The 27,885-nt window shown below is 37.6% G+C and overlaps 1 protein-coding gene across 1 annotated transcript in view; it reads left to right on the top strand.

The window, feature by feature from the left end:
* Positions 1–27,641, top strand: part of LOC129261179 (microtubule-associated protein futsch-like) — a 64,416-nt gene extending 36,775 nt beyond the window's left edge. The window contains exons 3-5 of the mRNA XM_054899241.2: positions 12,673–12,917; positions 16,294–16,404; positions 17,182–27,641. Coding sequence (XP_054755216.2) covers positions 12,673–12,917; positions 16,294–16,404; positions 17,182–23,220 — 6,395 coding nt within the window. The 3' untranslated portion in view covers positions 23,221–27,641. The remainder of the gene's footprint in view (positions 1–12,672; positions 12,918–16,293; positions 16,405–17,181) is intronic.
* The last annotated feature ends 244 nt before the right edge of the window (positions 27,642–27,885 follow it).

Here is a 27,885-nt window from a genome sequence, read left to right as displayed (position 1 = left end):
GGAGTGTAAGTTTATCTCTGCAGAATGTTGAATGTGTTTCCTGCTAGGACACTCCTGTGGTCATAAAAGGCGGTGCTGCACCATCCCGAGTTTGCTCAATCTCGAGATTTTAGCCCGATCAGCCCTCTTCGCGATTAATCTCGAGATTCAAGAAACCCCGTCTGCACCATCCCACGAAGAGCGATTCCTGCTCGAGCGAGGCAACAAGCCCGATATTACGAGCATGCGCACTTTCGGATCTTGGAGTTTCAACGGCCCGCGCTTTTGAATAACTTCCCGCGATATGCAAGCAATGTACTCCTTTCACTAGCACTTTCGTCGAATTCAACCGGTGTTATGCAACAATCCTCTCAGCTCAGCGAGTGAAGAAGTGATGTATTCTTCGTTAAATATGATGGCGGAGTAGGAGGCAACGACAGAGAGAGAGAGAGGGAGAGAAGGAGGAAAGAAATGCTATTTGCTCACATTTTGCGAAGGAATAAGACAACACTGCTGTCAGTGTTGTTATTGAATATGACCATCGTTGATGAGCGCCTCCCCCTTCGGTCTGGTCTCTCCCAAAATCCATTCACTGGTGGGACACCATCGTTGCTTATGAACGCTATTCGCATGTATAAAGTTGACTTTCGCACGTGTTTATGTTTTGACCAAGGCGGAAGTGGAACGCGAAGTGCATTATGGACTGACGTCATGAATAAATTACCCCGAGTCCAATCTCGAGTGCGTCTGCACCGACGAATTAGCGGGATAATTCGTAAAATAGCGCGCTATTTTGCAAATAAACCCGAGTTGACTTGGGATTGCAATCTCGAGATTAATCCTACGAACTAGCGCGATAATTGCGTCTGCACCGCCAACTATCTCGAGATTTTTCAGATCGGGATAATTTGCCGGATCAGAAATAGCGCGCTAATTTGAAAACTCGGGATGGTGCAGACGGCCCTTTAGAGTGTGTTTGTTCCCCCCCCCCATGAAGTACAGATAAAGAGGAAAACTGTTATAACAAAAGAAAAAGGGAAAATGAGAAGAGAGAGTGAGGATGGTGAGACTTCTTTCACAAAATAACCTTTATTTAGGTGCATCTGACCATGGAACCTACATGTATGATCTGACGAATCTCCCTCCTTGCCAGTCAAATCTCTACAAAAAGCTTCTTCTGACACGCATGAATGGCAGTCAGTTATAATAAGGTTAAAGGTCATAGAATCAATGAAGATGCCATGTTGTCTGTATGTGTTTCATAGTGACTAGTACTGATGGATAACCAATGAAGATATAACCACACAAAGGTCACATACTAACCCTGAGATACTCCTTTCATCCTCAGTTGAGAAGCAGAAGGGCATATCTTGTCATTTTACTGATAAAAGTCTATGAAGCATTTTCTCATCTATCCATCCCATACACATGGATGACTTGAGCCTGAATTGTGTATTGGTGTGCCGCATCTCCTTTATCATACATGCCAGCTAAAAAGTCTAGTTAGGTTTTGGTGCTGTTTTTGTATCGCCTGCATAGCAGAGCGAGACTATAGGCATCGCTTTTCCGACGCCGGCGGCGGCGTCAACATCAAATCTTAACCTAAGGTTAAGTTTTTGAAATGACATCATAACTTAAAAAGTTTATGTACCTAGTTCATGAAACTTGGACATAAGGTTAATCAAGTATTACTGAACATCCTGCCCCATGTATGTTCCACAATCTGAAACCCTTTGGTATGGCTGCCCACTAGTTTCAGTGTTATGAAGTTTGATATAGGGATATGTTGGTTTGGATAACAATCTGTTCCTAGGATAAGATTTTAAATAAAGTGAAGACAAGTCATCTGTTTTATACACATTATCACATTTACATACATGTAGGTGAACAATATTTTTATTCTTCAATATACATGTACATATAGGCGAACATACAATGTACATATGTCTGCCTATTTAAAAGTACAATACATTTTCTGCAGGGAAGAGAGATTGAATGACTTCTCAGTTACTTTGCCTTTTGTCACACTCGGCTATTAATATACAGACATTTTTTTATAATTATGATACTGGGCAGTGTTGACCAATTTCCACCGGGGGGGGGGGGGGGGGGGGAATGCTCTATAAATAATGAATTTGACATCAGCTGTGATAGCCATATTACAGAAGTAATATATCAATTGATACTTGGTCACCATGGTAACATGAATAGAACTCCCACGTTGAAATAGGCCTACTGGTAGCCTACATGTAGGTGTTGATGTTGATTGGCAGTTATTCTGTTGGTATCCTGGGGGGATGGATGAAGGATTGGGGCCTCGAGAGGCCCATGTATTTTACTTCAATACCAGTTTGTTGAATTATCAATTTTTTATTTTTCACAATTACATTAATTATCAAAACTGTAATAACATTTAGAATTTTTAAAATGGTGCTTGGTCAATATCAAATTGATTTGAATACATACAGTACATATACGCACTCAGGAACAGAAAAATATTCATTTTGTTTACATGTACCTCGCTCAGTCTACACTGTACCTGTAATTGCGCATGCATGAAATTTATATTTATTTATCTTTGAAATGTGCCAGTGAATCCTGGCATTCCAAGCATATGTGTGATATTTTCATGAATTTATTATCATTTTTCCCTCCTGTTTAAAATGCTTCGCCAGTGTTGTGTGAAATGAATCCCAAATTGATTTTCACTCTACATACAATTTATTCAAACAAGATCAGGGCTGTAAATGCAACACATGCCATCAGAATCACATGCATTTTTTGGTTGAGTTTTTTTTTTTGCGTTGGGGATGTTGTTTGATTAAAACAATGATGGGATATCCAAGGAAAGGAACAGGGCGTAAACATCCCCTTACGGTAACAGGCCTGCATGTAGGCACAGATTAAATAGGCAGGTCTATAGCCAAATTAGAATATACTGTAAAAATGTCTGGATAATGGATAATATAATATGAGCATATTGCAGGGCTCCACGCACACTAACCTTTTTCATCTACTGGTCCAGCCTGTTCATGTCGCACCAGTAGATACCCAGTTTTTGTCTCGCCTGTTGCAAAGAGAGACTATAGGTGCCGCTTTTCTGACGATGGTGGCGGCGGTGTCTTCAACATTGAAATCTTAACCACGGTTAAGTTTTTGAAATGTCATCATAACTTAAGTATATGGACCTAGTTCATGAAACTTGGACACAAGAGTAATCAAGTATTTCTGAACATCCTGCCCCAGTTTCAGGTCACATGACCAAGGTCAAAGGTCATTTAGGGTCAATAAACTTTGGCCATGTTGGGGTTATTTGAGGAATTGTCATCATAACTTTGACATTTTATGGATCTAGTCCATGAAACTTGGACATAAGAGCAATCAAGTATCCTTGAACATCCTTTGCAAGTTTCAGGTCACATGGCCAAGGTCAAAGGTCATTTAAAGGTCAATGAACTCTGGCCTTGTTGGGAGTATGTCATAATGTGTCCCATAACTTTATGTTAATATGGATCTCGCTCATGAAACATCAACATAAGGATAATCAGGTATGAATGATTGTTTTACACATGTCTTAGGTCTCATGATCATGGTCCAAGGTCATTTTGGGTCAATGGACATAATATTTTATTATCACATTAGTGTTTTCTTCTGCGAATAATTATTCATTAGCTGTTTTCAAAGGCAGCACTGCTGGTATATCAAATTGTGTAATGCAGGCGAGACTGCCAGAGGCATTCCACTTGTTTTCCATTTTTTACTAGTCCACACGTAAAATTTACAGGCCCCCCAAAATAAAGAAAAGCTCATACAAACAAACAGTGTACACACACACAACAGTATTCATGAGAGCCATTTCTCAATTTTGGAGAGCCATTTTTATAAATCACAAAAGAGGAGAAAATACCATTTGTATCAGTTTGATATATTTTTTACTGGTCATGTCAGACCAGTAAATCTGGCTATTTCTGAAAAGTTACTGGCCCAACAGCAATTTTTATTGGTCTGGGACTGTCGGTTTGGCGCAAATGTCGCGCTCTGCATATTTCCGGTCTCCATCTTCTTACCCCTTGTATGTACAGCCACTCGGGCAAAACCAACTCCAGACAGACAAATGCTCATGTTTTATCGATATTTCCAACGGCATATGATAAGTTGGTTTGGAGTCTGCTATGTTGGTGTGATTGCAGCATTGCCTGGTGGAGGGGGGGGGGGGGGCACTTCCATTGACGAGTGGATACCATGCGTGACCAAACAAAGACGTAAAAAGGATCTCTTTTTCAAGATACGGCACATTACGTTACGTACGTAATGTAATAAGGGTGTCAAAACACTGACTAAAATAATGAAAAAGGGTATATATTTTGCTAGGAAAACTGTGTTTACAGTCCAATTCGCGAGGGTATAAAAAGACTAAAATATACTTTATAAAGGATGTCCTTTTGCCAACACACTACGTGTTTAGGGTACGATTTGAGCGAGGTGTGTTGGGTGGTACTAAACCCAATGAAAGTAAAGGTTTTAAACAGCCGATGTCCAAGACATAACAATGAACATAGCATTGTACAGTTTGTTTACGGGGTCAATTCAAGGAATACTTGTCAAGGGTAGTATTTTGTTTCCAATACTTTTAAGGGGTGCATTTTCAGAACATGGAAAACACTTGTTTAAGGTGCTTTTCGAAACCCCATGGTCACACATGGTATCCACTCGTCAATGGAAGTGCCCCCCCCCCCCCCCCGTTTCGCGCAAAATCTGAAACAGCGTTTGCATTCTGGACACAGTGGCCCGTATTCTGATAGCAGGTTTAACTTAAACTCAGGTTTAAAGTTGTGGTTTATGTATGGGAAGCCAAAATATGTTTCTTATGTTTACTGTGCTCTTTCCTGAGTCATCGATGGTGAAGACAATCATCTATTTATACTTCTTAAACAATTATGAATGATTTGAGAGCCAAATGAGCTGAAGTATGATATCTCTTCTGTTAGTGATTTATGTAACAATTGGCTATCCACAACTTTTAACCTGAGTTTAAGTTAAACCTGGGCTCCGTAACACAAATATTAGCGATCAATCGCTAAATGAACTGACCAATTTATATCAATGTTACACGCGCATTAGGTTTAAAATAGTGACCAGGGACCAATCAGTGCGGTTCTTTCATATTTGCAATTCATCGCTAATCTTTGTGTTACGGAGCCCTGCTATCAGAATACGGACCAGTGTGTGGAGAAGCGCTCTCAAAATGTGCGAAGATTGCTTCCCGAAGAATGGTTGTGTCCTCACTTACGCTAAAACCCGTTTAACAAGGTAAAGTGATCTGGAAAACTACATGGCGAGGTGGTTTTGTGAACTGGTTTGGAAGATCGCTTCAACTATAAATCTCATTACACGTTGAACTAGTTTCCACTATTAAACTAGTAAGGAAGGTAGTGAGAACAGTGTTATAGTCTCATCTTTATGTACCCCCCTCCTATCTAGCTCTCTTTACTTTTCTTTCTCCCACTCCCTCTTCATTTTTTTTCTGCATATATACCCAACATGTATGCCTAGCATATGGCTTCTCTCTCGTCTGAAGCTGTACATGTATGACATCATTGTTGAATATAGACCAAGATCAGTTCATGCCTGCCTTAAAGGGAAACGCTGTGTGGAAAAAAAAGTAGATGAACACAATGACTGTTGTGAGCTCTGAAGTAGAACTTCTCCATCGTATATTTTATAATCATATAGAATATTTTATAGGTCAAATGCATATGTTTGTTCAATTGCCCTCCAATTTCAGGATGATAGAAAGCTGATATACAGTTGTATTATTAAGTCTGAACATCATATATCCATCTGTGCTTTTGACTATCTGCAAACTACATATTGTCAATTCCTTATCATTTTGATGATTCCTAAATCAGAGTTCTTTGGTATATATCAAGAAAAAAAAATCTGAGTCACCTTTGAGTACTTATTCCAGGACATGAGTCTCAACTATTCAACCCCCATTTATACCAGAACCAAGGTTCATCTTTAAAGCATTGCATCAGGCGAGGAAAGGCAGACAACGACTCAATTAGATTCATGGCTTCTGTCTGGTTTAACGTTCCCATCACTGCAATTTGCGTGGAAACAAAAGTGCTTTCAGTTCTAATAGGATCCATGGTTACGTGGTGCAGCATATTGGAGAGTGAAATGAGTGTGGTTACATGAATGGCAGTTATGTGGCCTCTCTTCGATCATCCATCTTGATAAGATTAATTGAAATAATTAAAACCCTTTACGATCTATGACTATGGACGATATGAATCTCGCTGCTATTCACTTGCTCCTACATAGCAAGATATGTACACGTACTAATTATTTTTTACTATTGTGTGACAGGGTAGAAGTACATGTGGGCCCCCTAGGCCCTACATGTATGTATTATCAATCACATTCAGTATTTTGATAGAAAACAATCAATATTATCATGAGCCTAACCCCTTCCAATGCATGACATCACAAATAAAAGAGAATGAACTTGGCTTATTATGGAACATGGATATTTTGTCAGCCATGCATGCTTGCATGAGCACTCTTTGCTCTGCATTTTTTAGGTTTGGCAAATATAGCTGGAGATTTTTTTTAAACAAATAAAACACAATTTAATTAGATGAATACAGTGAAGTCATATTCTTTGTTGAAATAAACTCATGTATAAGTCCTTTGTTGAAATGAACTCATGTTATATTTTTGATAAAGAAAAGAGAATATTTGAATTATGAAGCTATTTTATTGTTAAGGAATTAGGGGCCAAATAATTTGATGGCATTAGGGCCTACATGTATGTCATTAGAAAAAGATTTCATACTTGTCATAATTCATTCTTGATAGCGAACTAAAGAGGAGCATTATGTATAAAATCAAAGCAAACGATAGTATTGTATGGGAGTACTGTACCCCACCCCCCAAAAAAAATTGTGATGTGTATTTGAACAGTTTCAAATAATTTTCAATTACTTGTAAATATTGTAATTGTATGTGACTGAATACTAATAAAACTTATAAAAAAAAAAAAAAACTAAAGAGAAACATGGATAATAAACCTTAAAAACAAAGGAAACCCATATGTATGCTTCCACTTAAATGAAACGATAACCATATTGATTTTTACACTCATTCCATAATGCATCTCTGCTTGGAGAAAATGAAATGTGTAGCTTTCCATGAACAACATATTTTGTTCTGTTTTGTTCTGAGGCAGCTGCCAGATGTGAAGCACCTGGGGGTTTTCTGATTGCATCCATATCTATGAATCATAACTGTGGTATTTCATTGATCTGTATGCATTTCTTGCTTGGCTGAGCAACCGTGACAGGCATAAAAGAAGATGTCACTTGCAATCCAATTGACTGAGTTGATAAAGGGAGGAATGCGCGACCCTGTCATTCAAGCATGTCTGACCTTCCACTAATAAATACAATTCTCTTTCATTTGTTTGTCTGGGTCTTGTATTTGTTTTGAGAAAATACCTTTTGTTTTAATATGCTCAAGTATTTTCACTGCAGAAGTGACATTGTTATTTCCAGTAATTCTTTTTTTAATTCTGTGGTTTCTGTACTAAATGCAATAAAAGAACAACAAAACATTGAGTGCGAGAATTCTAGGCAAGCTAAATTTATAGAAAATTTTGACTTTTCTAACTAGATTTTTTTGTGTTTATTGTATATTATATTATTTTAATAACAATAACATAAAAGTTTCATCACAATTTCTTGTATTTTCCACCTTCCTACTGGGGGGGGGGGGGGGGGGTGCATCCTCCATAAACCCCTTCCCCCCGGCTGTCTACGCCCTTGTCTCCGTCATCTTCATCACCACCACGTCCATTTCCATCATCATCATCACCATTACCATTGTCTCAACCATGGTCATCATCACCATCATTATCAAAGTTCTGCAGACTGCAGTATTATGTGTATCATCATTTCTACACTTTTAGAATAATGAAAACATAGGCTAATAATTGGCTCATAGTCAATTTTTCATTTTACTCTACTGTGTGGTGTCAGAGATGGGCCATGCCCTCGTTCAATTTTACCCTCTTCTATTATTAATATGATCAGTGAATAGAGAATAAAGCTGATGTGTATTACATGCCCAGGTTAGATATCTTATCACTTTCTCACAAACTATAACATAATTATATCGAGTTCACCATCAGTTCATTCTATGCCTTTCCCTCGTCAGTGGAGGGGAGGGTCATAAGAAAAAAAAGTGCAGTGTCTTTGCCACTGCCTACGCTTCTCAACACATTTTCAGATGTGAATTGCAATTGAACTTTGATTTGAAATTTAATAATGGTCCTCATCGTCTGTACATGTATGCAAAAAAGCCTGATATCTGCGTGGAGCCACACTTAAACCTTGCATGAACATTATGTTCCCCCTGCACGTGCATTCATGTGCATTGCCTTACACATAAAATGCTCTCCCATTTACATGTAGATAGTGTTGTGCTGTAATGGCATTGAACATTTGGATGTGAGAATGTGTGACATGGCTTAATGAGATTGCTGTGGCGTGTTTGACTATCCTCATGAACGTTGGAGAGTTAGATAGAAAAACTGTTCACATCTTGAGCAGCATATATAAAAGGATGGTTGGGCATGCTTTAATTTTCTGTGTATCTTTCAAATTCCTAGTATGAATGTAAATACAACTCAAAATACAAAAACATATAAAACAAAGTCGGACAAAAAAGGAAAAAGAATCTGCTGAATATTTGGCAAGTCCTCTTTGCTTCCACTCATTTTTTGAAGTAGGGAAATCAATAAAAAAGTTACTCCTGCATGCATACTTCATGGTAACTGCAGTGATTACGGTACTTATTTTGAGAATACTATATGAACAGAAAACAGGCGGCAAAATTGGAGGAAGGGAGGCTTTAATAAACATTCATCACAATGAAGGCCTACATCTGAAAATGAAACATGATTCTGCTTCGATAGTATTGGTGAATTTGATATCATATGTCCGCGATAAGGGGGTTGTGTAAATATGTATAGCAAATCTATAGTATGGAGGGTGATCTAGTTTTACTCACAGCAAGTGGATGAATATATTTTTTCATACCAGTTTTACATGAATGTTCTTGACAAGTACTGTATACTATAATTTGGAAATGATATATTTTCCAGATAAAGACAACTTTGAAGTATGGTTGGGTATACTTGATTTTGATATTTTGAATGTTTACATGACACAATTAAGAGGGGTAGTAAATAATTAAGGTATTTGTCATCCAAAAGTTCTGCCAATGTGTGGATGTGGTATTGATGAGGGTGGGGTGGAGGTGGTGTCAGTTCTGCATTTGAGCAGACTATATTCATCAACACTTTTTAAAGGTTTTTTGCCTACAGAGTGCATCAACTTGTTTTTTTTTGCCCACAAAACCAAATGAGCTATATGTTTCACGCCGTGCAAATTAAAGTAATTCTTAAAAAAGGATGATGGTTATGACCTATATTAATAATGATGGAGATATTGATGTTGATGAAGATGAGGTTGATACTATTACCACCACCACCATCTTCATCACCATCATCATCATTGATCATCATTTTGGTATATTATCAATTTATAGATACATTTATGGCATCATTAGGCCAAACGGTAAATTCACCAAGAGGAGGAAGAGGAATTAATAATTACTGTCTTCTATACTACATGTATATAGTCTTATCTGATAACCTCTCATGATTACACCGATCATCCTTCATTTCCGATCTAATGATGATGGGTATATAGGGTAATGAGGACCTGACAGACCTGATGTCAGGTGAGGGAAATATCTACATGTAGATGCTTGATGATACCACTGTCTAGCTGTTTGTGGACTGTGAGCAAATTCACTTTTTCTGTAGACTGTATTCTGTTTCAATCACAAGTTTATAACTTTGATGAAACGAAACCATGCAAAAATCACAATCAGATGGTAATTTTTACATTTTTGCACATGGTTTTGGGAAAAGTTTGGGCCCTCCCCCCAATCCCCCCTCCAAGGCCCATGCACATGTATTATTTCCATCTTTAACAATATTGATTAATCTCCCCCAATTGATCATCAATTATAATAAATAATTCTGAAATTGGTCACTTGACACTGTTTGTATTGCTTTCGTTAGTTTCAGTTTAGTTCATTTTATTCCACTTGTAAACAAAACGTGTGCGAATGCACACAATATCACAATGGTAAAATGCATCATATACACTGATATCAATATTCAATATAAATGTAAATGGTGATCACATACATGTACAGACAGGGGAGCAACTCTTCGCTTTTCCATTCTCATCGAGAGTGTAGAATTAAGGGGATGTGCATTTTAATTTTAACAGTTAATGACAGTCCTCCCAAACCAATTATTTCTTGCTTTCAGCTTCATGAAAAGGTAATCTTGATTAATTTATACTGAACTGTTTAACATTTCAGTGTAATGGACATGGCCTTGTGAAGATGGAATGAATGTAGAATGTTATATAGTGAACTACAATCTATAGACCTTAGGCCAAAGGTCACAGCTCATTAAATATGCGAGTTTGTTTCCGCATGATAACTTATGAAATATTCAACAGATAAAAAAAAAAAATGGGTGTGTAGATAGATGACACCAAAATACAGGCTAAATTTGAATTCGGAGTCCGCAGGTCTAAGGCCAAAGGTCACAGGCCATTATTCGAGTTGGTTTCCGCATGATAACTTTGAAAATATTCACCAGATATAAAAATGTTTGGCGTCTGGGTAGATGAGACCAAAATACAGTCAAATCACATCATATGACCTGACTGTCATATCTTCTTTCAGAGATATTATGGAAAGGGTGAGTCTTTAGGTCAAAGGTCTAAATTTGTTCATTATATATGCATATTGGTTTCTGCACGATATTAAGTTCAATCATAATATTGAATGAATTTCTGATTGCGTTAAGAGGGGGCATCTGTGTCCTTTGGACACGTCAAATTTCTAGTTCCACTCTGCATAATAGATCATGGATCCCAAGACCCTGTAGTATTTTACATCTCGTAGTCAGTTCCTTTGACCCTCATTTCAAATATTAGTAAGGCACACCCCTGTCAAAATAAAATGTGAGCCCCCCACCCTCCATCACAGGATTGTATAAGTGAGAGATTTTCTAAATTTTCTTTGATTTCTTCTTGTGTAGGGGGTAAAAGCCCAATGACATACGTGTATAATTTTCAGCTCTTCCTGCATGTGTGATTCCAGTTGGCCCTATTTAAATTTGCAGCACAGTTTTGTATCAGGTTCTTAATTCAAAACCCTTAAAAAAAGACTTTAATGATTATAGAGCTGGAATATGGACTTTGACATAATTTATTGAATTATAGACAAATACAAAAAAAAATTGTATAAAATGAGCACATCCTTCAAAATATTTCATTGAATTGGAGCCAAATTGGGAGAAAACTTGTGATCTCTGTTGAGGCAGCTCTTCTGCAATCACAATTACCTCGTTGCTTGATGATAATGAACTAACAGGAAAGCCAAACATTCCTGTTTTCTTTGAAATGTTTCACAGGAAGGGGTCTTAATGAGGTTGTACTGCATATCCACTTAGTAGCCACTGTCTAGCTGGGACAGACAGACATGTACATCACAGGGGAACGCAATCTGCTACGTGTTGGCTTTGCAAAATTATCAGGATGAGTGAATTCTTCACGGTCGACCATTAAAAGCATGGCATGAATGTGCTCATGGGGTTAATTTCAACCACAGCGGTATAGTGAAGACTCAAGTCTGTCTGTCTGTCTTGTTTCCTTGTGTTTCAGATATCTATCCATTACCACATTGATTAATCATTGGCAATCTATGATCACATAGTGATTTGAAAAAGCTCATTCATCTAGCTGTCAGACAAATGACCACAGGTTTCATTTCACTCTGGTATATGACCATTAATTGTGTCTAGATGAAGGATCGTATGTTATCCATGAGTGGAATTAACGTTGAAATTATTAATTAATTTTTTTAACACTAATCCTTTTAACAGTCTGTTCCCTTGGTGTATTATTAATGAAAGCCAAGATCCTAATGCATACATCTTAGCAAGTTGCCTTTGATAAATGAGTGGTTCATCTAAAAAAGAAAAAGCCTATTGGATTATTAGAATTCTGCATTGAATGGTCCAATGATATAGCAACTTGTGGAAACAAAATTTTAACAGTCATTCAAAATCAAGATTTCCTTGGAAGTTTAATGCAATAAAGGCAAAGTTATGAATGTAGTAAGTTTTTGTCAGGTATTTCTCTAACAGAAAAATTGATACAATTTTCTGTTTATGGTTTTAGGTATATATATGACTCCTGGGTTCTGTTAATAAAGGTTGCTATTAATGGCAATTTTGCCATCCAGTGGAATACTTCATGATTGGCTGATGAACATTGTTACCATGGTAGTTACCATTAGATGGCAAATACCATAATAGTAACTTTTATGCAACAGAACCCTGGGTATAAGTTTTTAACTTTGCAAAGTTAGCAGAGGATTAGTAAGGTATGAGGATCAAAGAGTCGTTCCAGCAGCTAATTCAACAGTCCAACAGTTTCAACCCTTTCTGAGGTAGAAGGGCATTTAATAAAGAGTTATCAAGTCATTAAGATACTAATTTATTGGCTTATTCTATTCTCCAACTTCTCTTTTCAGTCCATGTCAGCTTTGGTTATGCCGGTGCCCATCTGGGTATAGTGGTCCTCATCAATCCTACATCAGAGCATCTGTCTCAGGAGCTACGAGGTCTCCTAGCCCATCCTGCGGCCAACAAGCATGTCTCCTACGGAGGACATTCTCTGGAAGGTACCGGAGATTGGGTTCTTCATGATGATACCTACACTCTCCATGATATCGCTGAGGTCTTCAGTGAACCTGACGTGGATGCAGCATTACTCAAGGTATTGACTAGTCGGATGGAAAAGGTTTAAATGGCTGAAGTCCTTAAAGTACTTCTTTTGCTGACTTAACCCCTCAAATATGTCCTCTAAAAGCCTCTTTCAGATTTGATGCAACAAATCTGAGCAACATTGTCCATGGATTTCAGACATGGTGAAACAAATTGCAATTGTTAGATGCCTCACTTATTGAAAGGAGCTTTAATCATATAGAAATTTAAGAGAACGAGAATTGTTTCAAGAGGGGTCAGGATTTCGTCCTAAAATGTAGATACTTCAATGAAAGTTAATTAGTCCTATGGTTGTGTTGCTTCCCTGAACGTCCACTGTTTTATCTACAGAAATTGAAAGATTGAAGAAAAAAAGATACTGAGGTCGATTGTGCTGAAAGACACAAATTTATCATGGCTTTGACTTTTTTAAATACCTTCAAAGGAATTTCTTTTTAATGCAAGTGCTGCGCTTTATAAGCATAATTTAGGTTAGTAAGAAGTTGAAGAACGTTTGATTTCATAGTTCATTAGATTGGTCATGATTTTGTTTCAATAATTACATTGCAGACTGTTCTTTAGAGGAAGCTTCATCACTATAATCCTCTGAAAAGCAATACATGCAAATCTTATTTTTACTGTCGAAATACAAATATAATAGTGATATCCAGGACTTCTCAAAGATGTATGCATAACTAAGTCCGATATCATTGAAGTTTTATTCAAGTGAATCATAACCGCACAATTGCAAATTAAAGTCCATATTGGTCATGTTTGCTCAAGCTCGTGGCTGTTTGTTCTAGAAATAAAAGTATACTCTAACCGGATGAAATGTGCAGACTTTGTTTTGTCTGATCAATAAGAAACATCAATATTTGAATTTCACATTGGTATCTAATGGCTGATGTGATCATTAATCTTTGTTCAGTACCTCCATTCTGTGGCTAGGGTTCCTTAGAATTAGTATTGGCACAGTCACCTTTGCAATGCTGAGGTGATGAAGAAGTTTACACGTCTTTGGAAAGATTTGCCGTGCTGATAAGGTCCTAAGGGAATGTTCTGACAAATATGGATCATGTTCCAAATTTAAATATTTACTCTTTGTTTATACACAGTGAGAAAAAATAACATAGGATGATCCTGATGAGGTTTCTTTTGTGACAGGATTCACACACAAGCAGCACATATAGCAATGATTCTTAAAAATTGCAAGAACAGTATTAATACTGGATTGTGATCACCATGATTCTTCAAATTTTTTAGTGCACATGTGGAAAATATTTTTTTTAAACAAATTTTATACAATTTTCAGTGTATTTGAGGCAAATATAGTATAAAAAGAGTGTTTAGTATTCAGTATAAAAACAGGCATGCAAAGTTACTTGTAGTACACTCAAGGTTTTGGCCCTATATGGTGCAAATACAACTTTAAGAATTTTCCTTTTTTTAAAGTCTGCGTTGGTGTACAGGCAATGTGTAGAAAAAGTGTGAACCTACCCGCTATCCTTACTTACAGTTTATACAACTAATAATGAGGTGTGTACATGTATGTAGGTTAGGTACATAGGAATGTGTATGAACATGGCCCTATTCCACAAATTTGTACAATGCCCTAGCAAGATGTAGGCAAATTTTTGCGGCCAACGTTTTGTTTTTCTTGTTCTAATTAGCTTGCATACACCTGTCATCTTTGGAGTCTGTAATCCTCCTGTTTGAGGCACATGTAAGGGTTGGTGTTATGAAGTACATGAATACATGAATGACATCTAAATTGTGTTGCATTCCCATCCAAAATCAGCACATGTTAGTTTTTGTCTTGCCTGCATAGCATAGCGAGACTATAGGCACCATTTTTCCGACGGCGGCGTCATCGTCAACATCAAATCAATAACGAAAGGTTAAGTTTTGAAATGTCATTATATGACTTTAGTATATATGGTCCTAGTTCATGAAACTTGGATATAATGGTTATCAAGTACATTACTGAACATGCTGCCAGAGTTTGAGGTCACATGACCAAAGTCAAAGGTCATTTAGGGTATTAAATGAACTTGGACCATGTTGGGGGAATCAATATCAAAACCTTAACCGAAGGTTAAGTTTTTGAAATGTCATCATAAATTTGAAACTATATGGTCATCAAACTTGGACATAAGGGTAATCGGGTATTACGTACTGAACATCCTTTCTGAGTTTCAGGTCAATGACCCAAGTTCTAAGGTCATTTTGGGTTAATGAACTTTGTCCATGTTAGAGGTATTTGTTGATTTCCATCATAACTTTGAAAGTCTATGGATCTGGTTCATGGAACTTGGACAGAAGAGTAATCAAGTAGCACTGAACATCCTGTGCGAGTTTTAGGTCACATGATCAAGGTCAAAGGTCATTTTGGGTCAATGTAAATAGCTTTTGTTGTTGTTCTGCTCTGCAGCGCCTTGAGCATCTACATGTAATCAAGATGAAAAGTGCGCTATACAAATCTCATATTATTATAATTAAACTAGGAGAATCAAAACAAAATCTTAACCAAGGTTGAGTTTTTTAAATGTCATAACTCTGAAAGTTTATGGATCTAGTTCATGAAACTTGGACATAAGAGTAATGAAGCACCAATGATTATTCTGCTTGAGTTTCAGGTCACATAACCAAGGTCAATGAACTTTGGCGGTGTTGGGGATATTTGTTGAATTGCCATCATAACTTTGAAAGTTTATGGACCTACGGTAGTTCATGAAAATGTGGATATAAGGGTAATCAAATATCACTGATTGTCTTGCACAAGTCTTCGGTCACACGATCAAGGTCAAAACATCATATAGGATCAATGAACATAGTATTTTATCATCATATGAATGGTGTTTTTTGTGAATGATTATTCTAAAGTCGTTTTAAAAATCAGCACTGCTGCTGTATTGAATCGCGTAATTAATGCAGGCAAGACTGCCAGATGCGCTCCACTGGTTTGTATAAAGAGTAGTGTGCATTGCCTAAAGAAAATATCTTGGATGCCATGAATATATCATAAAATACTAATGTATGGGATAAATAATAAAAAAACTGCTACAAGAATATCTTGACTGGAACTGATTAATATTCTTGTATTTGACTTCTGTTCGTCTGCGTGTTTGTGTCTTTCTTTGTCATTTCTTAGTTCTGACCTGCATTTCCATTTTGTTGCCTACATCTTCTTGTAGTGGATGATTTCTGTGTTTTATTAACCTTTCCCTTTTCATTCTTTTTCATATATTTTGCCTCACCCTCCCCTGTCTTTCTCCCAATACCCTTCTCCACCTCCCTCTCTGCTCCCACCCTCCCCCTACCTTCTCCTGCCTTTATACCCATCCACCCCACCCTACCTCTCCTCCCCACCCTCCTATTCTGTCTCCCAGGTCTCCCAGGATGAGAAGCAAACACTATGTCTCTCTGGATGTCATTGGTCTACCGCAGCTGTTACTAAGCAACCATTTAGCAAGAGTCTCAATCTCGCAATCAACCCTCAGGTATTAAGAGAACCACTCTTGTAGCTTTAAAGGGCAAGTCCAAAGTTAATTTGAATAAAAAAAAATTGAAAAGCGTAACACGGAAATTTGATCGAAATCGGATATGAAAAAAGATAGTTGGCACATTTTAGAATTAAGGAATCATTTTGCCCAAAAGCTAAAGCTAATCAAAAGATTATGCCAATTTGATTTTAGGGGAACTTTCTAATTATTTATAACTGTTACAATAGGAATATTTTCAGCAATACTCCAACTTTTTCTAATCGTTCCTACGTCTATCTGTAGGTAAATCTTACAATGGGTATCTAATCTATGATTGATTGTGTGATGAAGAAATTATCATTCTTGAAGCTAAGGTCAGTTTCATCATACTCTTTCACTCACAAAATAAGAATTGAGTGCAGATATATATTATTTATACCCTTTGGGGTTTGAACTTTCTGTTGAAGAATCCAATATAATCTTTTGAGAAGATGATACAGTACAGTTTTCTTGCTATTACAGTGCACTTCGCATTTTCTCAATTAGATATACATGAGTAAAAGAAAAGTGTAGGGGCACATGTATAACTATCTGGCTTCACAGAATTATCAGTAACATTCAAAATGTCTCAGCATACAGATATGATAGCTACACTTCGATTATATGGCATTAGTTACCCAAATTAGTTTGCCTAAATTCTTGGTGGATAACAAGACAATTTGTACCTTGGTGTAGTGCCTCAATTATCAAGAAGAGATCATGTCAAAAATTACATTATATTTTGTGTCATTGCAGGATGCAAAGCATGAGGTTGATGGTGTATCTGTACTATTGGAGACCATTAGGTCAAGGATTGAGGTACCATCGCCCTTTGACGTGATGGAACCACCAACTATGGGCGTTGGCATAAAATGCAAGATCACCAAGCCGACTGTCCTCATCTTCCCTGCAGCTAAGGGTGACTGTGCCTTCTTTGCAGTCAGTGACTTCAGTCTGTTTGTTGGAGGAGGCTACAGCATCAAGAGCTGCTTCTGGAAGTTTGCCAAGCACCTACACAGGGTAGATGCCGTGATCCTTCCACACACCCGACCGGACACCGTCATTGGTATCAATAGCCTTCTCAAGAGGAAGATTGCAGAAAAGAATCTGGAGGCCCCTGAGATAGGTGCAGAGGGCTATGAAAATTGGCAGATCAAGTGTAACTCACCAGAGATTGGTGTCGTCTATATGAATGTTCCTGACAACAAACAATCACCAAATAGTCTTGTCTTGAAGACCGTTAGTCAAGGGAACGAGACCACAAAATTACTTCAGCAGCTGTCCATTAAGCCATTCCCTTGCACAGCAAATGGTGGTAAGGAAATCAAGCCCATCACGCTCTACCTCAAGGTTGGCATAGGGAAGCTGGACATGTACATCTTATCTCCTACCCAAGATAGCAAGGAGTTGAAGGATTTCCTACAGCAATGGAGTGCAGGAAAGGCTTTCAGTAAGGTAAAGACAGGGGTTAAGGTGAATGGCAAGGAATCTGAAGTCCCCCTTCCCAATGCCTGCTCCATATGTGCCCTGATGGTATGGCAGCCTGCTAGTCCTCAAGAGAACATTGTCCGTGTACTGTTCCCAGGAAACGCCCCACAGAGCAAGATCATAGAAGGTCTAGATAGAGTCAAACATCTAGAATTCTTGAAGTACCCAGATGCTGTCCAAGCTAGTTCAGGAAAGATAACAGCAATGAAGAAGAAAGATGTAACTGCCATGAAGAAGGCAGCAGCTAACGCACTTGGAGCAGCTAATGGTGTTGTGAATGGAAAACCCTCTCAGACGAAAGAAGTCAACGCATGTACAGATGGTGTTCACTGTAACACACCCCCACCTTCTCCTACAGGGGTTTGCATTGATGGGAAGAACTGCAATACACCACCTCCTGCTAACATATGTGCTGATGGTGCACATTGTAACACTCCTCCTCCAGAAAACATTTGTTACGATGGTAAGAATTGTAACACACCACCACCGGATAATGTCTGCCTGGATGGTGAACATTGCAATACTCCGCCTCCAGAAAACATTTGTTATGATGGTAAAAATTGTAACACTCCACCACCGGATAATGTCTGCCTGGATGGTGAACATTGCAATACTCCGCCTCCAGAAAACATTTGTTACGATGGTAAGAATTGTAACACTCCACCACCGGATAATGTCTGCCTGGATGGTGAACATTGCAATACTCCGCCTCCAGAAAACATTTGTTATGATGGAAAAAATTGTAACACACCACCACCGGATAATGTCTGCCTGGATGGTGAACATTGCAATACTCCGCCTCCAGAAAACATTTGTTATGATGGTAAAAATTGTAACACTCCACCACCGGATAATGTCTGCCTGGATGGTGAACATTGCAATACTCCACCACCAGAGAAAGATGTCAACGAAGATGATGCTGCTAATTTTAATCAGAATCAACAGCCAGTTAAATTCAGTTTTGATGGAGTTAAGGGTAATGATAATCCAGATAACACCTGTTATGATGGTGTTAATTGTAATACTCCTCCCCCAGAAGAGGACTATGAGCAAAATGGGGTCAATGGTAATGTAGATGGTATAGCAGCTGTGCATGGAGGTGACGAATCCTATGTTGCTTCTGGCAACAGTCAGCTACCTGAGAGTCAACAGGAAATTGAGAGTGATGTTAACCTGAACCCGACTAGTCCAGCACTGGCGAAGATCGACACTACTAGACTTCATGGTAGAGATTCTCCAGAAAGACTTGCTTCTGGCGAAATTACTCCTGCAGACCTTGTAGAGTATGGCATGGATGAAGAGTCGGATGGATTTTCATCAGGTCATGGAACTGTAGGGAATACCCCCGATCAGCCAGAGCCGCCTAGTGATCCAACGCAAGATGACTTTGTTGCAACTGCTTACAGGCCATCAGATAGGGATTCGCCTGAGATTCAGTCAGAGCAGCCATCATCAGGTGTGGACATGGAAGACGCGTCAACACCAAGTGATCAGCCACATCCCTGGGAGCCTACCATTGAGCTTTCAACAGATAGTACAGTTGACAGTGCACCTGCTCAAGATACCCTTTTGGGCTCCCCCGAGATACAGGTCACAGAGCCTGCAGAAATGGTTTCAGAAGCACGGGATTCAGAGAATAATGTTAGCCAACATGGTGCACTTGAGGCAAACTGTGAGCTTGATGAATCATCTGAGGAAATTTCCCAAGCATCTGAGATTGAGGTGAAGCCGAGTATACCAGAGGATGAAGCTGAGGACATGTCAGATCCACAACCAGAATTAATGCAATATGATAGTAGACTAGAAGAAGAGAACACCAAGCCAGAATCTTTCTTGCCAGAAGCAGAAGGTAACTCTCAGTCTGAAATGGAATCAAAGGAGCCCCTGCAAGCAGAGACTGATGATGCATACTCAGTGAGTAATGCACCTGAGGCAGAGCAAGAACTTGATGTCAGTGAGGATACCACAGACTCCAGGGTACCTACCACTGAGCCTGAAGCAGATCAACAAGATCTTTCAGAAGAAAGTCATCTAATAGATAGTCAATTTGTAGTACCTCAGTTTGCGGCACCACAAGATTTTGGAGATGAAGTAGACATTACTGATGAAACGAAACGTTTTGAAGAAGAGATCCCCAAGGAAACTGATCTGGATGAAGCTATCAAAGAAAGAGACCTTGATGAGGTTCAAGAAGGGGAAGAGGTTGTCCAGGAAACAAATTTGGATGAAGTTGAACCAGAAATGACGCAAGAAACTGACCTTGATGATTTTGCAATGGGTGTTCAGCAAGAACTGGAAGCAGATGTTTCACCCAAGCAAAAATCATCTGAGCAATTCAATATGGATGTCAGTGGTGCAGTAGAAGTAGATCAGATTCAGGGCCCAGTAGATCCCATCGGTGACATTATGGAACAATGGAAACAACCCAACACCAGTGACGTAGAAGAAGTCGCACAGAGCCTTGTTGAAGATACCAATCTTGTACCAGAGGAGTTTGACCAGACTGAGCAATTGAAAGTTGAGGAAAATAGACAAGAGATTATTCAAGACAACAATGATACAACTGAACCCATGCTTGGTCAATCAGAACTACCTGGAGATGAAGTAGAAGAAATCAGACAGGGCTTAGGTGAAGACTTAATTGCTCCATCTGGGTTTTGTGAGCAAACAGAATCTGAAATAAAGGAAGTTGGTGACGTTATGGAGCAATCGGAACAACCCAACACCAGTGACGTAGAAGAAGTCGCACAGAGCCTTGTTGAAGATACCAATCTTGTACCAGAGGAATGTGACCAGGCTGAGCAATTGAAAGTTGAGGGAAACAGGCAAGAGCTTATTCAAGACAACAATGATACAACTGAACCCATGATTGGCCAATCAGAACTACCTGAAGATGAAGTAGAAGAAATCAGACAGAGCTTAGGTGAAGACTTAATTACTCCATCTGGGTTTTGTGAGCAAACAGAATCTGAAATAAAGGAAGTTGGTGACGTTATGGAGCAATCGGAACAACCCAACACCAGTGACGTAGAAGAAGTCGCACAGAGCCTTGTTGAAGATACCAATCTTGTACCAGAGGAATGTGACCAGGCTGAGCAATTGAAAGTTGAGGGAAACAGGCAAGAGCTTATTCAAGACAACAATGATACAACTGAACCCATGATTGGCCAATCAGAACTACCTGAAGATGAAGTAGAAGAAATCAGACAGAGCTTAGGTGAAGACTTAATTGCTCCATCTGGGTTTTGTGAGCAAACAGAATCTGAAGTAAAGGAAGTTGGACATGAACTTGACCAAGCCAAGAGTGATTCTCCTGTCATCATGGGACAATCAGAACAACCTGAAGAAGATGAAGTAGAGGAAGTAAGACAGAGCCTTGATGATGACACTAATATTGCTCCTGAATTCTTTGAGAAAACAGAACAACCCGATGATGCTCTTATCCAAGAATCTGCTCAAGAGATTGTTCAGGAGGCTGTTGGTGCAGCGGTAGGTGTTGTTGAAAGGGATCAAATTCTGAGTGAAGACACATTTGAAAAAGACGAAATTCCACAAGATACAGTTCTAGATTCTCAAGAAGACTTTGGAACAGATGTTGATGCTGGGAGAGACAACATTCCACCTGTTGAAGAACGCTATCTGTTAGAAGAAAATGATGTGAAAGAGGAAATGGTGTCTGTTACAGAACCAACAATTTCGGATTCTTTGGAGCAAAATGCAACTGATTCACTAGAGGACTTGCAAAATGACGTTGCTTCAGATGTTGACATCCCTCCGGTTATTGAGGAAGAAGTTACTGTACATGTTGAGGAAAAACAGGAAGTAGTAGCAGAGGAAAGTAATATGCCTGATGTTACATTAGCTCCTACTGTGGATGTAGGTGAGGCAGCAGACATTGGGGAGGAAAATGTAGTTGTCCCGGGGGTAGAAATTGAAATGAAACCTGAACCAGCTGCTGAACCAGTGATTTCTGATGAAGCAGTAACCCCTTCCTATTCTTCTCCACCTATTGAAGAACAAAGCATGCAAGAGTCTAAAGAATCTGATACAGTACTCAAAGAACCAGATCTCTTAAAAGAGAGTCTGGGTAATGTTCTTGAATCACCAACAGTACAAGAAAAACATGAAATCCAAAGTAAAACGGTGATTGTTGAAAGTTCATCCATTTCTGTTAGTAAATCAACCAAAAGCTCAAATGAGTCCAGCGGAAAGCGTACACCTTCACCAGTAAAGTCATCAAACAAGAATCTGAAAGATAAGGACAAGACCAAGAAAGCAACTGATAAGACAAAGGCTTCTGATTCCAAGGCAAAAACTGGAAATAAAAGTCCACTTTCATCAAAAACAGCAGAGAAAAAGACAAGTGTGAAGACTTCTACAACTCCTGCTCTCAAGAAAGCTGTATCTGAGAAGAAAACTCCATCTGAAACAAAGTCAACAGTTAGGAAATCACTCGTTGATAAGAAAGCATCAGAAAAGAAACCAGCTGAGAAAAAGACTCCTTCTGAAAAGAAGACTGCTGCTGAGAAAAAGATTCCAGCAGATAAGAAGCCCCCTCAAAAATCGAAGTCGCCAACTTCTAGCAGAGGGACAGAGAAGAAGTCATCATCTCTTGCATCCAAAAGCAGTCAACAGGAGTCATCAGTTAGCACAGATGGTCCGTCAAAGAAAGTAAATGGAGTTTCCTCAAAGTCAACAACTCAAAAGAAAACTAGCACCCTTGCATCAACACCAACAAGTAGACCAGGGGCCAAGCAACCAGATTCACGACCATCAACAGGAGGAAGGCCAACCTCGGGTGCAAAGAAAGCGGGAGATTCAAAGAAAACAAGTGACAGACCAACAAAATCAGCACCTTCCTCCAGAGGAGATGCCAAGTCAAATGGTGTGAAGAAGGCTACATCCAAGACATCTCAACCATCAAAAGCAACAAGCATTCCAGCCAGCGGGCCTGCCGTCCATCTTGACCTTGCCTACATACCCAATCATGCCAGTGCAGATAGCATCAATTCTGAGTTTTTCAGACGGGTTAGAGCCAAGAACTATGTCATCAGTGCCAATGACAAATCAAAGAACCAACCTGCAGTAGCTGTTCTTGACGCTCTTCTTGAAGGCAAGATGAAATGGGAAGATACCGAGGCAGAGGTCACTGTTATTCCAACGTATGACTACTTATCTCTACGCGATTGGGAATTAACAAAACATCAAGAGCTCTCCAAAGCCAAAATAGAGATCTCGCAGCCTGCATGCAGAAGCATTGTGCAAATGAAAGATGAAAACTTCTTCATGTACAAGGTAGAGTTGTAAAATTGCTAAGTGATAATAAATCTTGAGAGAGAGTATTGGAATGTCCAATCCACTTTACGTATGACTCTATTTTCTATTTACAAAAGTGTCCAAGATGCTTCATGCAATGTCTGTTACTCTATTCTTTGTATTTGTGTATTGTATTTGTAAAAATCAAATGTATAAAATAAACCAAAGTACATTTAAAATATAACGGCATAAAATGCCTTTATAAATTGCGTAAATTGTGTACAGTTTGTTTTTGTTTTGTGCATGAAGAGTAGAGCTGAAAGATGTTTTACTCATCAAAGAAAATATGTGATCAATTAGATACTAAAGGCTTTTCAAAGCATGTTATAAAGTTGCTTGATTGATGTGATATATATTTATATATATAGTGTATAGTGAGCATAAATGAGTTAAAATGTACTTCGATTGGGAAGCCTTCCTTGGTAATCCTGAAACATGATGAAATCTGAATATGGATATCCTAATTTCAGATCGTTCATGTAGTTTAATGAGGATCAGAGGAAATCCTCTGATGTGTTTAACCTTTACAGTAATGTATTACACTAGTAGAGGTCATTGACCTATTTTACTTTATCAAGTGGTCGTTGACCTATCGTGCGAAGAATCATGCAACAGTGATAAAGTCATGTGCAACAGGCAAAAACAAAACTTTCTTATATATAATCAAACTGGGTCAAACAAAAGTAAAGTTGTAGTAAAGAATGCTTTATTCATGCATTGTTATTATATATTATTTTTATGGTAATCATTGTTCATTTTTCCTTTTGGACAAATGCAATGAAGTGTATGTTTTAAATTCAATATTGATAGTTTTACAAAATTTTGAAAAATAATATGGGCATGCATTCTCATAGCAGATTTTTTCTGCATTCCTCTAAAATATAGCCATGATTCATATAATGTAATACGTTTTGTACTTTCATTGAAAAAAAATAATGCGTCATATAATGAGAAAAAGTAATCTAGCATTTTTTATCTCCTCTAAATGCTGTTATAAATATGTACAATCAAAAGTACATAGCTTGATTTAAGAATGAAAATTCCCCTTCTAATTTTTTTCTTATTTTTGTTCAAGAATCTGGATAAGATTAATTTGCATCATCATTATGTTATTGGATCATATCTGAGGATGTGGAAACCTAGCTCTCAATCTGATGGAACATATATGCTACTTGAAAAATCCATATGTATTGCACATTTTTTTGTAACAAAAGTTAAAATTCTGTATTAATGTAACTTGTATGAAATCACAGTCAATGCTCTACATCAGATATGTGTTTTTGTTATAATCTCAGTGATATGGCAATTAATTTAAACTGTATTTCCACTTTTCAAAATATTCCCCTAAATGATTGTTGCTGTATGTCCAGTCCGACTATTTATCCTAATAATAATTTATTCCTTTTAAATGAGGGTTCAGATTTCGATGTGATTGTGTGTATAGGGAAACATTATGGCGGTTCCCTGCTGTATATAAATTCATATGTACAGTTATGACCAAATATTTTATGATAGGCATTTGCAGTTAATGGATTTCATAGACAGTTTGTAAAAAGTGTTCATAGGAAACATCTACGGTAAATCATGGAATAGGTCCATAGGTAAATTAATATAGGGCTTGTGCATTCATCCATACTTTCTGACTTAGGATATATTACCCTCCTAATCCAAATTTGTGCAATTCAATGGCTTTGCGATAAAGCTTCTCTACTAATACTTTTAATGCAAATCATGTTTAATTTGAATGATTGTAAAGACTTCAGGCTTTCATACTTGTGTGATTTCATATTGATAGAAAGTACTGATTTTTGATAAATGATTTTTTTTGGTTGCATAATTAGTCTGATTTATTTTATTAGGTTACAATCCAGCTATCAGCGTGAATCTTGCCCTGTCATATTGAAATATTTTCATGCCTATATACAACTTTACCAACATTTTAACGTATTCACCCTGATGCATGAATCACTCAACTCTATCATAATATCATCTTGATAGTCTGTATCCAAATCTCAGCTAAAATTACTGAATATGCAAGGTTTAGATGCTGTACTTAACTTTGTGCGGGCACTTTGCACCCTAAGGGCATATGTTTAATTTGATGAAGATTATGATAACAGGAACAAAAACTTAGCACTGCCCTGTTAAGCAAAAGTGGGCTTTGAGTTTTCTCTATTTACTTATAATGCTGTATACTTTTGTGTTATATTTGTGTGAAAACTACCCACTTACTGATCAGAACTTGTCGAAGTCAAATCTCATAATTCGTAGCCAGTGGGGTTTTCACTCTCATAGGAGGAAGCTTAATAATGACTTATTTGGGATGACTATTACTGTAGATGCATATTAAAAATAATGTGTTTGACATTTATTATAATCTATTTAAATATGTGAAAGTATATCAACATTTCTTTAAGAGTAATTTGGATTGTTCCTTCTCCATCCTTCATTTATATCAATTGCCAATATATGCCAGTGTTTAAACTTATCTACAGTAACTGTGTAAAAGAATGACACAGTAGTCTATAATATCCTAATTGTTTCTCTTGTCCAAAAGCTAACAGCGTCCTGAAATATATATGAAAAATCATATATCTGCCAAATCCTTGCCTGACCAAGCAACAAGCAGCTTGTACAGTATCTTTCTGTCTTTTGTAAACACCTAGTCATATACAGGGATTGTACTCAAATTTTCCTAACAAACAATGAATTTTAAAGAAATGTGGCTGATTTGCCAAATATTTTGAGGATGGGGCAAGAAGGATTATTCATGCTATAATAATTTTACAATGAAAAAAAAAGAAATATACCTTTTTAATAGTAATCACGGTAGACTATGCTTATTTTGTCCGATGCTCTGAATTACTCTTTCATGTATTTACATTTATATATTATTCATCAAATTTTATTGCTAAATTGTAAGCCAGTTGAAGGAACAAAACTAAGCCATCAATGATGCTCTATCTTTAAAATTTGTTGTAATTTGTGAATGTGATATCTCTTTAAAACATTTTGTTTATTTTTTTATCCAAATATTTCTTTTCGAAATGTGATACTACTATCCCAATTTCTCATGATCTTATAATATACAAGATGCAGGGTTTTGTTGTTCCCCATTGGTATTTTGAGCTCTTTTTCCCAGTTGTGACTGTTTGTGGCAGGTAAGGTGTTTTGGTAATTACCGAGAGCATTTACTTGTCAAGTTCCTCTCTGAGTTCCATTGCTTTAACACCTTTTCTCCCTTTAGCCAACCAATCCATTCACAAGTTGTAATTGTTGTCATATGTTCTTATCTATCTGTACTTGCTGGTTTTCCCCCCGACTGCTTCTCTTTCTCTTCATATTTTGCTTTTCCACCCCCCCCCCATTTTCCCCCCTCCCCCTCTCTCTCTCTTGCTATTTCTGTTGACTATTTTTTTTCTTTTGTAAAACGATCATGCATATGATGCCTGTAGAGATGTGTGGAGTGTGAATGCATGATATTATGCATTAGCATAATTTTTATGTGATAGATGTTATGCACCTGTCACGTGAAGACTGCTAATTAGGCATCCCCGGTATCTTATTTCATTATGATCTGATTACATATTGAAAAGAGAGATGTAGTAAACTTGATAAATGATATTCTATTTGAATATCTCTCAGAGAAGTGACAGGAAAGAAATCATTCATACTTTACTGATGTCATGAATTTGTAGAGGAAATGCAGTGTTGTGTATTACTATGTTGCTATTTAATGTACAGATGGGGTTGTTCTGTCAACTGTCTAGTTTTAGTAGGGATTGATTCAAAGTGGTTTTACATTTGTAAGGACACATTTGGTGACTTCCAAGTTGTAATCGTAACTGATTCAAACATGTTCAAACTTAAATATAAGAAGTAGAAAATAACTATTTTACAATTTAAGCATGGTAATAAGATATGTTGAGATTCATGCTCAGATACATGTAGTTTGATTCCTACTTTCCTAAGTGCAAAATCATTCCTATCTATTTTGTGGTTTTCATTTGATTATTTAATTGATGTATTTGAAGAGAATTTGTAAAGATTTCAATCATGTCATGAATAACTTGATTGACATTACATGGAGACTTTGTTATTAGGTTTGATGTGTTTTGGCCTTACTTACAGCATAGCATAGGGAGAGTATGCAAGAGAGTGGACTTTCAATGTTTACTTCAAGACACCATTTTAAAACTTGTACTATTGATACTACATGTGCTTCCGTTTTCTTCAATGATCAAATCTGATTTTTTTCTTCTTTGTAGCATGTGCCTGAATCATCATGATCTAAGTCTATGTAGAATTTACTTTGACTATCTGAAGTCTAAGTAATTAATTATTCTGTAAATTGTTTTTAGATAACAGAGTATTGTTTTGTTTGACTGCAAATATATATCTACATGTATGTATAAATGAACAAAGCTAAATTTTGTTTTAATGTCATCTACAAAATGTCTGCATTTACGTTAGTAGAAAGTAGCGAGTCGTATCATGCTTAAGCTTAGGTATATATACCAATTACATGTGGTCTCTGCGTACTCTCTCATTTTGCTTGATTTAAGAGTACAGGTGGGTGTTTCGTAAAGCTGTTCATAAGATACAAATGACTTTGCGCACGACTGGTGATCCTTTCTTGTGCTATGTGATATCCCT

Source organism: Lytechinus pictus, unplaced genomic scaffold, assembly GCF_037042905.1.
Source record: "Lytechinus pictus isolate F3 Inbred unplaced genomic scaffold, Lp3.0 scaffold_19, whole genome shotgun sequence".
NCBI classification, from domain to species: domain Eukaryota; kingdom Metazoa; phylum Echinodermata; class Echinoidea; order Temnopleuroida; family Toxopneustidae; genus Lytechinus; species Lytechinus pictus.
This window is presented reverse-complemented; position numbering and strand designations above follow the sequence as displayed.